This window comes from Nicotiana attenuata, chromosome 1 (assembly GCF_001879085.1).
Source record: "Nicotiana attenuata strain UT chromosome 1, NIATTr2, whole genome shotgun sequence".
Taxonomy (NCBI): domain Eukaryota; kingdom Viridiplantae; phylum Streptophyta; class Magnoliopsida; order Solanales; family Solanaceae; genus Nicotiana; species Nicotiana attenuata.
Window position 1 is genome coordinate 26,380,429 of NC_031989.1, and position 14,974 is coordinate 26,395,402.

General features: G+C 33.7%; 2 protein-coding genes and 1 long non-coding RNA gene across 5 annotated transcripts; 1 reads left to right on the forward strand and 2 right to left on the reverse strand.

Annotated features, from left to right (window-relative positions):
• Positions 562-2,798, reverse strand: LOC109222988 (ribosomal RNA small subunit methyltransferase). The gene is made up of 2 exons (XM_019387267.1): positions 2,368-2,798; positions 562-1,493 (listed from the first exon to the last, which is right to left on the reverse strand). The coding sequence occupies exons 1-2, from the start codon at positions 2,698-2,700 to the stop codon at positions 753-755; spliced, it is 1,074 nt and encodes a 357-aa protein (XP_019242812.1). The 5' UTR covers positions 2,701-2,798; the 3' UTR covers positions 562-752.
• Positions 4,131-8,156, forward strand: LOC109223006. Of its 3 annotated transcripts, none has more exons than XR_002067500.1 (3): positions 4,131-4,250; positions 4,663-7,259; positions 7,722-8,156. It is a non-coding gene; the product is annotated as an uncharacterized LOC109223006 (long non-coding RNA). The 3 variants fall into 3 exon arrangements; XR_002067503.1 differs by lacking the exon at positions 4,131-4,250 and adding an exon at positions 4,278-4,437; XR_002067508.1 differs by lacking the exon at positions 4,131-4,250 and having other exon boundaries at positions 4,553-6,770; positions 7,082-7,259.
• LOC109222997 lies at positions 8,191-12,422 on the reverse strand. Its single transcript, XM_019387273.1, has 6 exons — positions 11,851-12,422; positions 11,040-11,336; positions 9,892-10,068; positions 9,666-9,772; positions 9,245-9,552; positions 8,191-9,000 (listed from the first exon to the last, which is right to left on the reverse strand). The coding sequence occupies exons 1-6, from the start codon at positions 12,064-12,066 to the stop codon at positions 8,399-8,401; spliced, it is 1,707 nt and encodes a 568-aa protein (XP_019242818.1). The 5' UTR covers positions 12,067-12,422; the 3' UTR covers positions 8,191-8,398.

The following is a 14,974-nucleotide window of genomic DNA, read 5'->3' on the forward strand; positions in this document are numbered from 1 at the left end:
CCCTCCCATCCTCCCAGTACGGTACATAAATTCTACACAAGCAACATTATGCCACTGAAATGTTAAGTTCAGCAGAAAACCACTGTTCTCAGCTCATGAATAAGCTCTTGGTTGTTTTCGATTTCTAATCTGCCTCGGAAAGTGCAGCTATCTGTATAAGGGGTGAGTTTGTTCTCTTTGATGCCAACTCTGGATCCATTTCATACTGGTTCTAACATCATAAGTCAAAATTCGATAAGTAACATTTGGTCAGACAAAAATTAATTCAAACTAGAACAGCCTAAAGGCTGATTCAATCTAAGAACAAAATATTGGAGAAAGCTATATGTAATCGGTTGGAAGTTCCTCACAAAACAAAATATTACTTAACCATTAGGTATGGCCACTATCTTGTAAATTTGCTTCACGTATGTCACTACGATGATGGTAAATACAAAACTGAACTTCAGTTTATAACCATAGAGGCAGTAGCATGGTTCTCAACCAAAAGCGCAGAACAGGAAAAGGCATTCGACATTGACTTTAATGGTGCAACAAGAGGCAAAATCTTGGGAAGGTACGTATTGCAAAGAGGAGAGGATCTTCTAATTTCATTCAAAACCACCATATCACAAAACAATAAGTCCAAATTATCTACAAATTTCAAGCTTTTAGAACATTACAATGGAAACAAAATTGAATCCCCATGAGGAGAAAGAGCACAACATGACCGGAAAGAAACAATAAGCTCATATAACTGGCTGCCCCTTGAATCAAGAAAAATGTATGCCAGCCTTGTTAAATAGAGAAAGTAGGTGCATGAAATCTGCTTGTGCGAGCTTGGAAGATCTCTTATCCTCATATTTGCCTTCCTTTAGCACTGCCAAAACTTTCTCTTTGAATTCAGATCTTTTAGCATCACCATCATCCACCTCCATCTCGTCATCATCCTTCTCATCATCGGCATCCATACTCAAGTCTCCAAATGTCTCTCCCAAGGCAGATACATCCAACGCCATTTCCACATCCTCCGAAGGAACATTCTCAGCGAGTTGTAATGCTTGCAAAGTTCTATAGTTTTTTTCCAGTAAAGAGAGTACGGATTTTTGTCTAAAAATAGAACCTATAGTTTTGTTTTTCCGGTTGAAACAGATCCTGACCAAACCATCCCACTCCTTAAAATTGACAGGAGCAAGTGGTTTCCTAGGTTCAATTCTAACTACAGAAGAATCAACCTTTGGTGGTGGCCTGAAATTATTCTTTCCTACCTTGAGCAAGTGCGATACTCGAGCCAACAGCTGGGTGTTCACAGAAAGGCGGCAATAAAGAGTATCACCCGGTTGAGCAACAAGCCTCATAGCAAATTCTCTCTGGAACATTATTACTGCAGCTCTGAATAGAGGCCTATGAGCCAATAATTTGAAGGTAAGAGGAGATGATATTTGATATGGGATGTTAGCTACACAAATGTCGAAGTAAGGGAGATCACACTTGAGAACATCCCCTTGTATAACCTGCAGGCCAGAAGATCATAAGATCAGAACAGCTTCGGCACCCCAATGTACAAATATATATGATGGGACACGCATTTAATTGAAAATACGGACAATATACACATTATAGCTTCGCAAAATTTTTCACAAAATTTGGTTAACCAACAGAAATTAACTAGACAACTGATCTCTTTTTTAAATAATAAGGCAAGTAGACAAGTGATATCTCAAAGCCACCATGTATGGATGGAATTTGAATCTCATTTTTAAAAACAATTTGGGTTAAAGCTAAGGCTGATGATTAAAATTTTAGTCAGCCCCAAATGTACGGGTAGCTAAATTTTACCCACTATCCTACTACACGCACTATATATATATATATATATATATATATATATATATATATATATATATATATATATATATACACACACTCAATTAAAAATCTTAGCAAGTACAAGGCGGATAGAACCGCATCACCTAAATCTTGGATGAACATGAAATGACTTGATCTTAGATTTGCATGTTGTCATTATGTTCTCATAGCTACTAAACTGAAGATATATTACCATGTTATTAACAATTATAGAGTTCATAGACACTTAACCAGGAAAAAACCAATTGCACAAATTAAATTTGTGCTTTTATTTTGGTTTCTATTGTTATTTTAATCATTAAAAGTGTTATTGGCCTGATTACACGTATAAGCCAATACAGCAAGGATGGAGCAGTCCAACTAGTGGTTGGAAAAATTGGATAATGGTTATGCTATACCTTAACAACACCCAATCCATTGCCATTCATCCTTTCTTTCAATTATGAGCTATTTCAACTGACACTTAAGGTCCTTTAAGCAATAAATATCTTACAGGAAAAAAAACTGATAATAAGATACCTTGAGTCGGTTAGATAAAGGAGTACCCTGAAACCTTCGTTGCAATTCGAGAACCATACGAGGATCAACCTCAACAGCAATAACTGACTTTCCGGCTTCTAGAAGCTTCTTAGTAAGATTACCGGTACCAGGACCAATTTCCAGGATGACATCCGTAGATTTAATTCCGGCTTTTTGGACAATAGAATCAACCAGTAGAGGGTTTTTCAGAATGTGCTGACCCTTTGATTTGTGGAATGATATCCCTCCCTGAAAGTGAGGATTTGAGCCGCCGCCGCCGCCGGCTGATGCACCACGGTGGGGCTTGTCTCTCCTCATCTTCCCTCCCGCCATGGCAATAGTGGTTGTGTGGGAAAATTATTACCAGTTCGCGGTTGAATGCTATGTGCCACTAGGGTTTTGAGCTGAGGTCGTTAAAGAGGTTTTCAGAGTGGAGACTTCTTTGAAATGGTGTGATCTTTTGGGCTGACCGACCCGTCCTGCATTTGGTTCACGGCCCGTCGATTCTAAGCCTGCTAACTTGCAAAACAATTTTATTTAGAGCCCGTTTGGCCATAAAAAAAAGGTTCTTTTTTTTTTTTTTTTTTTTTCTGAAATATGTTTCGCAATAAACCGTTTTTTACAGCTTGTTTGGATGGTTGTTACGTATCGTTTCTTAATGTATCGTATCGTATTGTATTGTATTGTACTGTATCGTTTGATGAATACAATGTTTGGATGGATTGTGTCGTTTTGACGTCAATTCATGGTATCACGCACCTGTGATATGATGAATAAACTTGCAATATTATAAAGAAAAATTATGATACGGTATATAAAAAGGTAGGGTAAATGATAAAATAAAATTATTTAATAATAATGAAGGGTGAGATTGAGAGAAAAACACAAGGAAACGACGCGACCACACCAAATCGGTCGTTACATAAAGTGACACATTTCATCGTTACGTAACGACGGATTTAACGATACGATACAATAAATTTAAGTAACAATCAAAACAAACATTGTATTTAAAGTAACAATACGATATGATACGATAGGTAAAGACCATCCAAACAAGCTGTTACTTGAAGATGAAATTCGAAATCTTTCGAAAATTTGAAGAACTCCAAAAAATTATTTCTCAAAATTTTCACTTCAGATCACTCACAAAAATTCAAAACAACCCAAAATTATATTCATTTTCAAACACAACTATAATTTTCAAATACCATTTTCACTTGAATTTTTTTTAAATTTTACAGTTCTTATGTCCAAACACCCACTAAAAAAGTTTATCTGATTTTCGAAATCTACCGATCTATTAAGTTGGTGCTTACATAATTTTTTTTCCACTACTAGTCTAGACCAAAAAAAAGAAAGTTCTAGTACTTGTTTTTATGAAAATTGTAAATTTTATATTTTACATTATCTTCTAATCTGTCAAGTGAATCAATTAAAAAAAAACCATGGATATTTCATTTCAACATTTTATGTTCTGACTATGAATTAGAGAGTTTCTTAATATCAATTACTTTTTCGGTCCCAAAATTATTTATCCTACTTTTCATGTTAGTTTGTCTAAAAAATGTTCTCCACTTTCTCTTAAATGAAAAACTTTGATATATTTTAATTACTAGAAAAAATTCCCATATTCTTCATATTTAATTCCTAATACTCTTAAAACTTTATAATTTATTTTATTTTTCGATAACGAAAGTCAATACCCTCAAACTGCGACGCATAATAAAACAGTAGTCAAAAGGTTACCTTAAATCCTTTTACTCTGTGTTCACAGCTATCTCTTGTTAGTTAAGAATTACTATATGATTTATTGGCTGACACATCTTGAAGAATAAATATTTCAGGCATAAACATAATATAACGATTTTTGATAACTGAAGGTAAGAAATTCACGCGATCATATATCCTCATCAATAGGCAATAACTTAACCAAATACCAAACTCTGCAAATTCCTCTTGTAGAATTTCATCAGTGAAATTTTTTTTCCTTTTTGTGTATGTTTTCTTGCGAGAGCTTTATTATTTATATAGTGCTAATCTATATAATTTCGCTTGCATAATCTCTCGGTACTCTCCCTTTGCCTCATTGTCGTTGTCATTGCTGATTAAATTGTCTTTCTTCATTTTAAATTATATTTTAATTTTGAAATTTTATTGTTAGTTAGTCATATCCTATCTCTTTTCTTCAGTTTCAAATTTAGATTGATATGTTCAAGGCTAAATAGCTAATGCACATATATGCTTTTTTTTTTTTTTTTTTGGCTTTGATACTTATCTACATAATTTGTGAAGGCATCTACAATTCTATGGGTTTATGGTGTGCTGCAAGCAAAGTAAGGTTCTAAATTTTGCTGCCACAAAGATGCAGACAAAACTTTCCTTGAGCCGAGACCCGAGGGTATATTGGAAACAGCCTCTCTACCTTCACAACGTGTGGATAAGGTGTGTTTACCCTCCCCCAGACCCCACTTGTGGGATACTGGGTATGTTGTTGTTGTAGAGAAGCAGACAAAAGGGAGTTCTTTTATGCTCTTCATCAACTTGAGCAAGTTTTCTGTTCATTCTCTTTTTGATGTGATATGCTTCAGCTTTACCTTAGGAGGTTTAGTTTGATATATTTGCGGCTGAAAGAATCCAATTTTTTTTATAACCATTTTGGGGATTTGGAATTTGGTAAGCCCTTAAATTTTTGTCCAACTCTGGGATCAAGAAATTGATGGAGAAGACTCAGGAAAAAGCTACTCCTACTAATTAAAGCAATTCTACAAATGCATTAGCATGTACTTTATTGGCAATTTCTTTGGTTTCTCTGAATGATTTATCTGCATTTGTTATTTTGCTACCTTCCTCCTCTTCCCTGCTAAACTCCTCTGAACAAACATGCTAAAAATTGAACATATCATGTGGTATAGAAAGCCTATCTATTGTTTAGGAGCCCAGTCCAGCTAGTATACGCTTATCTTCTTGGTTCGGGTTCCTTATGATCAGGGGCGGACCCAAGTGGTGAGAAGTGGGTTCAACTGAACCCGCTTCGTCAAAAAATAATACTGTGTATATGTATAAATTATGGCTAAAGCAAGGTAAATTTTGTATAGAAATTATTTTTGAACCCGCTTATACAGCTTATACCGCTTATGTTAGTTATGGACTTCTCCGACTGAACCCGCTTGCACAAAATCCTGGGTCCGCCACTGCTTATGATTCAGTGCTGTTGGTTATATTCATAAGAATTAAGATCTACTAATTTCCAAGTATTGCCTAGCATGTTCCATTTAGGAATGCTTAACTAATTGTTTCAAATGAATGTTATAAAGAAACAAGGTGCTTCTTTGTGGTAATAGCTTTATTTAGAATCAACCCACAGACTAACATATCAGTGTAGTTTCTATCAATGAGTTCTACGACTGCTTTAATAGATGTTTGTTTTCTCTATCTTGTGAATTTCTATGTTTATAACATCGAAGAAAATGCCTGGACCAGGAAGCAGTCAAACTCCACCCAAGGGTATTGTTTATACTTTCTTTCTTCCGCTTATTAATGCTTTCGCTTGTTTGACACTATTGCAATCTGAATTTACAATCAGTATGGTTGTGAAGAGCAAAAGGATATGATTTAAGTCGATCATCCCCAGGCTCAGCTTATGTTAATTCTACAGCTGAACCTCACCTATGAAAGAGATAACTGATAACATTGTTGGTTCAAAAAGGAATGGAAGGATGATCTAAGATTTGCCAATGGCTCCAACTTATCAAGGTATTTATTTTGACAATAAAACATACTTCACAAGAAGATCACAAACAACCGCCTTATAATCGCTTATTACATAGTGCAAACTTGTGTTTAATTATAATAAGAGGAGGGATATATTAATTGGTCAGTTTTAGCTCCAAAGTTCTAAGATGATATAGGATTATAGACATCAGGTACAGTAGGTTCCTTATTTTCAAATTTTTGTTTAGATCTCTTGGTTCCTTGCCATCTTGATATAAATAACGAGTATATTCTTTGTAAAACAAATGACTGGCGAGCTTTAGGCATTTTAAACTAAAGGATGGTCAGTTTGTACTTCCTTTACAGCACTCTTGTTTAGTGATTATTATCACTGAGTCACTAGATGTCACAGGTGAGCTTTCTTTGTATGCGTTTATTTTTTATATATTTTTGTATAAACCACAATCGAGCTTTGGTACAGAGAAAATGCAGCTAAGTGAAATCAGCTTTTGCATTTGGGCAGCATGGAGGCCACCTTTAGGTGGTTGGATAGCGCATATGATACTGCTCAGACTGTGGCCAACCTTTGTATGCAGGCTCCACAAGCTTCTGAAAGGGATGACGATTTAATGACCTATACTTCTTGCCATATTATAGTGAAATAGGCCTGTGGACTAGAATCAGGCTTGGTATGCGTCTTTGTCTTCAGTACATGCCTGTTTATGATCACTCGATACTAGTGATGTAAAATGAGAGTTCAGTTTACTAATAAAGCAGTTGCTAGTAACTTCAGCTGTGGTTATTGTTGCTCTGTGCATAGAATTCCATGCCCGTCTCTGGTTAATTACTTGTAGATATGCTACTACGAAAGAAAGATGCCGTTGTTGAAAGCAGTAGTCCCTTGTCCTTATTGTATATCCTATATCAAGTGTTTGATTAAATGTATTTGAGCTTTCTAGAATGAAGCAACTAATTTAAGGGATTTGCTAACTTGACACAGGATTTCTGCTATGAGTTATTGCAGTTGCTGGTTATTTATAATTTGCACTTGAAGCGGTTTGCCGATTTTACTTTCAGTTCAAGTCACCCAGATATAACCAGGATAAAACTGGAGCCAGTGATGGGAAGTGAATCTTAGGCTTGCTATCGGAGTTTATCAAAATTATTCTGCTCTGATGGTAAGATGTTTATTATGTCTTGCTTAGGATGTGATGCTGAAGAATCCTAACTCTATGCTCATTAGCCTGCATAGCACTTAACTCATGTCTATTTATTCTGCTTATTGGAAGTTATGCCTACTTATTCTTATTTCTGAATTTACCAATTTTATCCGCAGACAATTATGCTATGCTCTTTTTTCATTTTTTGTTTATTCACTAATTCTGAGCTGTTCTGGGAATTGCTCCAACTCAAATAAGAGTAGGAAAAAGTATAAGGGGCTCATCTTATGAAACCATCATTTAGTTTAGTTTGCTCTACTTGATTGGTTTGTAAAGTCTTGATGCATGTTTTGTGCTTGAGAAACCTCTATATCAGTTTGGGAGCTTATGTTGGATAACAATGGGATTGGGAAGAAAATATAAGTGAAATAGTTGAACAAGTAATCTGTCGATTAAGCTAAAGAGAACAACATGTGTCAGATTGGAACTCAGCCAAAAAGAGGGGAAGAAGAAGAAGAGAATATGCAAGAGAGGGAGAAAGAGGAATCGTTGGGACAGAGTACATATGCCTAATGGCCGGTAGAAAAACAGGGGACAAATCAACCTCAATTTGTCAATCACTAGCTAAATTAACTCCAGCATCATTGAAGAAATGTTTCTCAGTAAGTAACGATGTTCGGTAACATGTCCTGTGAGTATTCAAAAGTTAAAAAGTTGATGTCTTATGCTTGTGCCCCGTGAAGTCTTCAGCAATAGAATCTAAAGCTTAGAATTAATATTTAAAAACCTTTGGAGGGTGAGAAGGTGGTTTTTTTTCTTTTTGCTTCTTTAACAATTTTGGATTAAGACACCCTTAGTATTATTAGGTGACACTACACTATTGAGCTACTACTTTTTTACTATTGATGTTGGAACTCTTTTTGCTTCTCATAATATGCTCCATCTTGACTTACAATAAAGTCTCTTTTATATGACTCTGCTCATTTGCATCGATAGAAACATAGGCTAAAAGAAAACATCTAACCCCAATGAAAGATGAAAGTAGAATTGACGAGGAGACCCCTTAATTTGAGAGGTCCCAAAGTTATCTACTTTCTGATAAGACAATAATAATGTACTTGCAAAAAGGAAAAACACGGAACAAGATCTTTTGTCGCCTACTCCCCTTGAACCCTACTTTTTTGTTCGCCGTAAACATCTAGAGTTGGATAACTTCCATGGATTGTATCAGAATAGGTAGAAAGACTAGTTGAATGCTCCATAAATTGTTCCAGCTTTAGATTTTGATTTGTTTCTTGAGGAACCATCCAATTAATTGGCTCCGCGTAAGCCAGTCCATTGTTTGGTACAGCATCCTGTGCATAGTTGTTGTTTATCGTATGATAACCAAAGTTTAAACCATGTTCATCACTTGTAGCATCGACACTTCCATTTTGGTGATGCTCGAGCAATGAGTACATCGAGTCTGCATTTCCAACTAGTTTTAATTCGTTGGAGGATGCCATTTGATTGTCATTCAATAAATGGTTCTCTATATAGTTTAGCACTACATTATCTTGATTATGTCCCGTCAACTCATTTTGTTGATACATAGCTTGATAATTCTGGGTTGGAATACCCCAATTAGCTTGTGGTGTTGTAGAAACTGGCAACATTCCAGTAGTTTGATTTCCCATTGCAACATTCACCAAGTTGTTTGATCCTTGTTGCAAAAGCACCCTCCTTTGGTCGGTATTTGCATAGTTACTTCTCCTTTCACCTGCATTCACAACAGTGTTATCAAAGGTGAAAAGCGCAAAAAAGCTCTAAGATCTGTTGAGGCTTTAAGCGCAAAGCGCAAATAAAGCATGCGCTTTAATGAAAAAAGGCGCAATTCAATATTTTACTTATATATGTTGTGTAATTTTTCGTAATATTTTGACGAAGGGTCCAGAGCAAAAGGTGGCTTCCCCCTGCTTGAGTGATAAAATTAAACAGTTATATAGAGTAATTATCGTGCATACCTGACACTGAAAAGCTTGAACTGAAATTTCTGACAGGTGCCATCGTTGTCCTTTTATTATGCATTGGACGGTTAGGGATTAAAACAGAAGAAGAAGAGAAACGAATAGGATGATGCATCTTGTAAAAAAACTGGGGTCCATATCTATTGTCAAAGTAATCTGAAAACTCAGGAACATCTGATTCAAAATAAGGAGATAATTGGCTAGGGAAAGGTTGTTTGCTTAGTTCATTCAGCCTTGCGTCATAATGCAGTAGCTTCTCGTAGTGCTTGTCAAGTACTCCAGGAGGAAATCTAACCCAGTGCCTCCTAAAAAATATATATTAGTTTAAAAAATCATTTAAAAGTATTTTATTTTCAAATAGAGAAAAAAAAAAAACATAAAATAGAGAAAGTTTAATTTACTGAAAGGGAAAGTTCACCTGTAAGTGGGAGCTTGGCCTCCAGTAAAATCTGATGTCTGCTGCCACAATGTGTGCTTTCTTGGTTGAGGATTTGTTTCACGATAAAAGGAAGGTGGTTGATTCAACTGTATAAATGGTAATTATATGTGGTAAAAAATAATTAAATCCAAAATTACAATAACATTAATATTTTTAACAAAAGTAAAACTATTAAGGACTCTATTAAGAGAGAAAAGAAATTAACCTCAATCTCGAGAACTCCTGATTGATCATTTTGTAGAATAATGGCTCTAATAGCAATGATATCTGACCATTGCATTTCAATCTTGCTCTTTAGCGGTCCATCTAGAATTTCCCACACTAATTTTCGCTTAGCATAATAACATTTCGCTATCAAATCACCTTCGTACCTTGAAACTCTCTGCCAAAGATTTCATTAATTAGTTATTTCAATCAATTAGTTATAATGCAATTTTTTAAACTAGTTATGGTTGGTTTATATTAATCATAAATCATTTGTACCCTATGTAACATTAAATAGGAAAAATGATATTGCATAGCCACTCTCAAAATAATAACCGAAATATATATATTTTTTGTATATATACATACGTTGATGTTTGTTATATACAAAAAATATACAAATGTTATACACTTTCGCGGCTACTAGATGTAAAGTTTTGTGCTGCTGGCTAAATGTGAGATTTTCCCTATTAAATATGAACAAGTTCTAAAATTTCACGGATTATGATTACATTATTTTAATTATGTATGATGTTAACCTAGCAAATAATTTCTTTATCTAGATTTGGGTGTGCTATGCGAATAATTGTTTTAGTCAATTATGCTAATAAGAAGTTATCTTATTCTATTTGGATAGAAACTTTATTTTTGAAATTGATTGCACTAAAGTTTATCATCAGTTGTGTAAAAAATATGAAAACTTAAGGGGCGGTTCTTGTTTTAAAATTATGTGGTAATAAGGTGCTTTTACAGATTGGTGACAAGATGTTATCTATCACCAGGTCCTACATGGGTATTATTACTTTTAACCCGCGCAAAAAACTATTTATATTTGGTAGCCAAAAAAAATGTATATAATTTGTATAATTTTTGTATATAACATACGGGATGTATATATATACAAAAAATATACATTCGACGCGACTATACACTGTCATTTCCCTTTTAATTATTGTTAGAAATAAAAAATAAGAACAACTAAATTACTTCATTTGTCAAAGATCAATGTCTAAAATTTAAGATAAAAGCTAAATGATAAGTATATCATTAAGAAGTCTTATGGTTTCATCAAGTAATGATAATAATTACTACTATTATTTTAATTGTTTAAAATACTTTATGACATGCAAAAGCCCAAACAAGTTTTACCTCCCAATCACCAATCTTGAGCTTTATAGCAGGGAAGTTGGAAGCCTTCAATTTTTCAGAAATTGCAGCAAAATCCTCCATCTTTGACCTATTTTTATTAGCATTTTTCGAAGAATTCATTTGATTTACATTGCGAGAAGAAGCTGCTGGTCTTCCTAATTGGCGTGGAGGACTGCTAGAAGAACTTCCTTTCTTTCCTTCTGAAAGTTGCGTTTCTATTAAGTTCAAAAAAGATGGTGTCTTCTTTAGTGTCAGACCAAGAAGGTTCGCCTCATTGACTAAATTCATTTCTCCATCCTGCAAAAATTTCAATAATTAATTAATGTGGTTATGAAAGAAAAGCAAAAATATTTATTAACAAAATTGTTTTTCATTTTTTACAAATCAAATAATGGTTGATTTGTTTTTTATTGATTAATGACTTGATTTACTTTGTTTTTACTAGCTAATTAGATGTTCATATCTATGTTCTCTATAGATATAAAAATTGAAAATAAATGGAGTGAAAATGAAGAAACTCTCCGCCAAGGATGAAAACAAAGCACAATCTAACATGAAAGAGCTAGAAAGCAAAAAAAAAAAAAAACAAGATTAAATAAAATTGAACAAATGTGGATTCGAAGTGGAGGAGGGGCCAAGGTGTGCCGACCTAAAAAACATGTGCGGAAAAGACACATACAAAAACTAAAGAAAAAACACATGCAGATACATAAAATAGAAAAAAAGAAAAAGAAAAAGCAACCATGCATAGTGCAACTTAGATTTAAAAACTTTAAACAAAGGCAAACCAAAGGAAGAACATGTAACGAACCTCTGAATTAGATTCTGGTGAAGGCCTGAATCTTTTGGGGCGACCATCTTCATCAGAATTTGAGCTCATACTTCGGCTTTTTAGCCTAAGGCTGGTGTTCAGATAGCCAACGCGTTCATCATGATCGTTAACTTGTGGGTTCATAGATTCAAAGTTTTGATGAAGCTGTTGCTCAGAAACAGAAGTAGCATATAAGCCACCATCTCGGGGTACCATGCTGCTGCGTTGAGAATTCCCAAAAAGAAAAAAAAAATCAGAAGAAAGAAGAAAAGGAACGGTGATCTGAGCTTTCCTGATAGCGAAGAAGAAAAGGAGGGAGGGAGGAGGATGCAGAGTGAAAAGGGTCACTCGTTTATATTGAGAAGAAGCCAATAGTATAGTGATTGTGGATATAAAGGACTCTGTCTGACTGTGTGAAGTCTTTAATTTTTGTAGGGATTTTTTCTATTGGCGGTAAATATAAAAAAAAAGTCAAATTCCATTTAGGGGTTTTTTCTATTTCTGAAAAATGTGGTAAATCTGTTTTTACCCCTCTTTTCCATTTTTGTCTAACAATTAAAGATGCATGTATTACTTTTTAGTGGAATATAAATTATTTGATTGGATATTGGATTTATCATCTAAATTTTGTATCAGATTACATTAACAAATCGCAATAAAGATCACAAGTCCTGCATTTCATGTGTGAAGAGTTTTGTCGTTATTTGAGTGTAGATGGCTAAAAAAAAGTAGAAGAGCACTAATTATTACTACTTCATTTACTTGGTCCTCAAAAAAAATCATTGGTCTAAACTTTCATTTGTAGGTCAATTCTATTTTGTTTGTTAAGTAAATTCGAATTCAACTTGATTAATCAAGGATGCTCTAGCAACTAGGAGTAGTACTATGTAGTATATATTAGTAATAGTGAGTTGTGTACTATTTGGTTTTTGTTTTGTGGAGAATAGATCTATGACATTTTTGTTTATATGGACGATTTTGATTTTACTAGACATAATACTTCAATTGTCATAATCACAACATATCCTATCTTGTAATCCGTCAATTACATTCCAATAAGTTTTCAAACTATTTTCTACGGGCGATATATTACGCTCCATTCGCTTTACATGTTATAACTATTTTCATGTTATTTTTGTTACTTAAGATGAGGTTTATAGACTGATTACTCTTGAACTTAAATTGCGTCTTGCCTTTCATGGGAATTAAACATGTTGCATAATAACAAACACTTTGACTTTCGATCTAAAACGAGTAAACACATCAATGACTTGCCAATTTATTTTAGTTTTGACGTCAACTTATAATGGTGAAAAGGACAAAATTTTTTTTTTCGTGGGAACTAAACACGCTACATAAGTAAAAGCTTTCTGACTTTTGCTCTAAAACAAACAAACACGTGTATGACTTACCAATTTATTTAAGAACAAAAAGAATATTATATGTAATCTGAACTCATACTTCGGCTTTGTCGTCGGAGGTTGGTGTCTAGATAGTCAGCGTATTCGGTATAATGATCAGTAATAATTTATTAGTTGATTCTAACGACTTGGGTAAACGAGTAACTTACCAAAAAAATTATTTTTGTGACCTTCAACGATTTTCTTTTAAGAATTTCTCTGGATTATGGTAATACTTGAGATTAATTGGATTACATCTTTTGTAATCATCGGGTTAAAGAGGCAAAATTATGACTTGGCCGGTGAGACTATCATTTTAATTGGGAAGATGCCAATTTTTGCATGTTTTACACTTATTATTAGTCTCATACCCCATAAATGTTTATTATATGCGGTAGCAGACTATAGAACATGTTATTTTTTAAAATTTGTTTTAAATATTTGACCAATACTTATAACTTAGAATCTGACAAAGACTTAACAAATTATTAAATACACATAATGGCTAAACAATTAATTAAATTGTGGAAACTTTGGCTTCCAACACTGTAAATATTTTGCAATTTCTACACTAGAGCTGCTCTTGGGGATTTAAAGGGAATATACGACTCTTTGACTCTTTTAGATTAAAAACCGACGTGAGAGATTTAGTTAAATGTGGTCCTCTTAGTCATAAGTATTTCTTTCTTGTTAATGGTTGGCATTACAACATTTTCAATAAAAAAAATATTAAACCAAAACTAGAATATATAAAAAATGTTTTATAGTCACTATTTGATAGTGAAAAAAGGATTAGTTGGGGTTCACTACTGTTACATCTGTTTTAATTGCTAATTTCCTCGATCTAGAAAAGTAAAATTGGCATAAATTGTAATCCAAAAGAATCCAAGTCCAAACTTATGACCAGACTACAAATGACAAAATGACCTATTATTTTTGTTTTCTACCCAGAAAAATAAAAACAAAAGAAGAAAAACGAGATGAAGGGGTTAATTATTTTATGCCTTTTCACATACAGTGCAAGATAGTTCTGACTTTGTTTAATATGGACAAAAATCTGAGTTTTCTATGTTATCTTCATCTTCCTAGTAAAAATCTGAGACCAAAAACCTGGTCATTGATTATTTGGATCATAGATTTACTTCCAACGATAGTGTGAATCCACTTTCTTCTTCTTATTCTTATTTACTCCCTTTGTGTCTTGCATGAAAAATCTCTTCAGAAAATGAAAAATAGTGATTTATTTCTATCTGCAATAAATTTGATGGAGCCAGTCGTATTTCATATCAGAACAAAGACTTTACGACTATATAAAATATATTAGAATTAACTTAAGTAATCGTTCATCTAACTGCTTAAATTAAATTTATCCGGCGAATGTATAATATGTATATAAATGTATATAATCAGTGTATAATTTTGGTATAGCGATTAGGAAGAGTAGACAACAAATTTGATCGGCTATCCGTTTAAGAATCCCATACAAAATTAATATTATCTTGTAAGATGTTTCTTAATGGAGTTTATATCTAAAATCGGGTCAAAAGAGAGAATACCTTGTATGTATAAAAGATCGGAATTTACATGTTAAGTGTGTGCCACACTCAGTGCCAGTAAATAATGTACCCAGTGAAATTAAGAGGATTACCCAATCTAAATTTGTTAACAATTAAAGATGCATGTAATTACTTTTTAGTGGAATATAAATTGTTTAATTGGATATT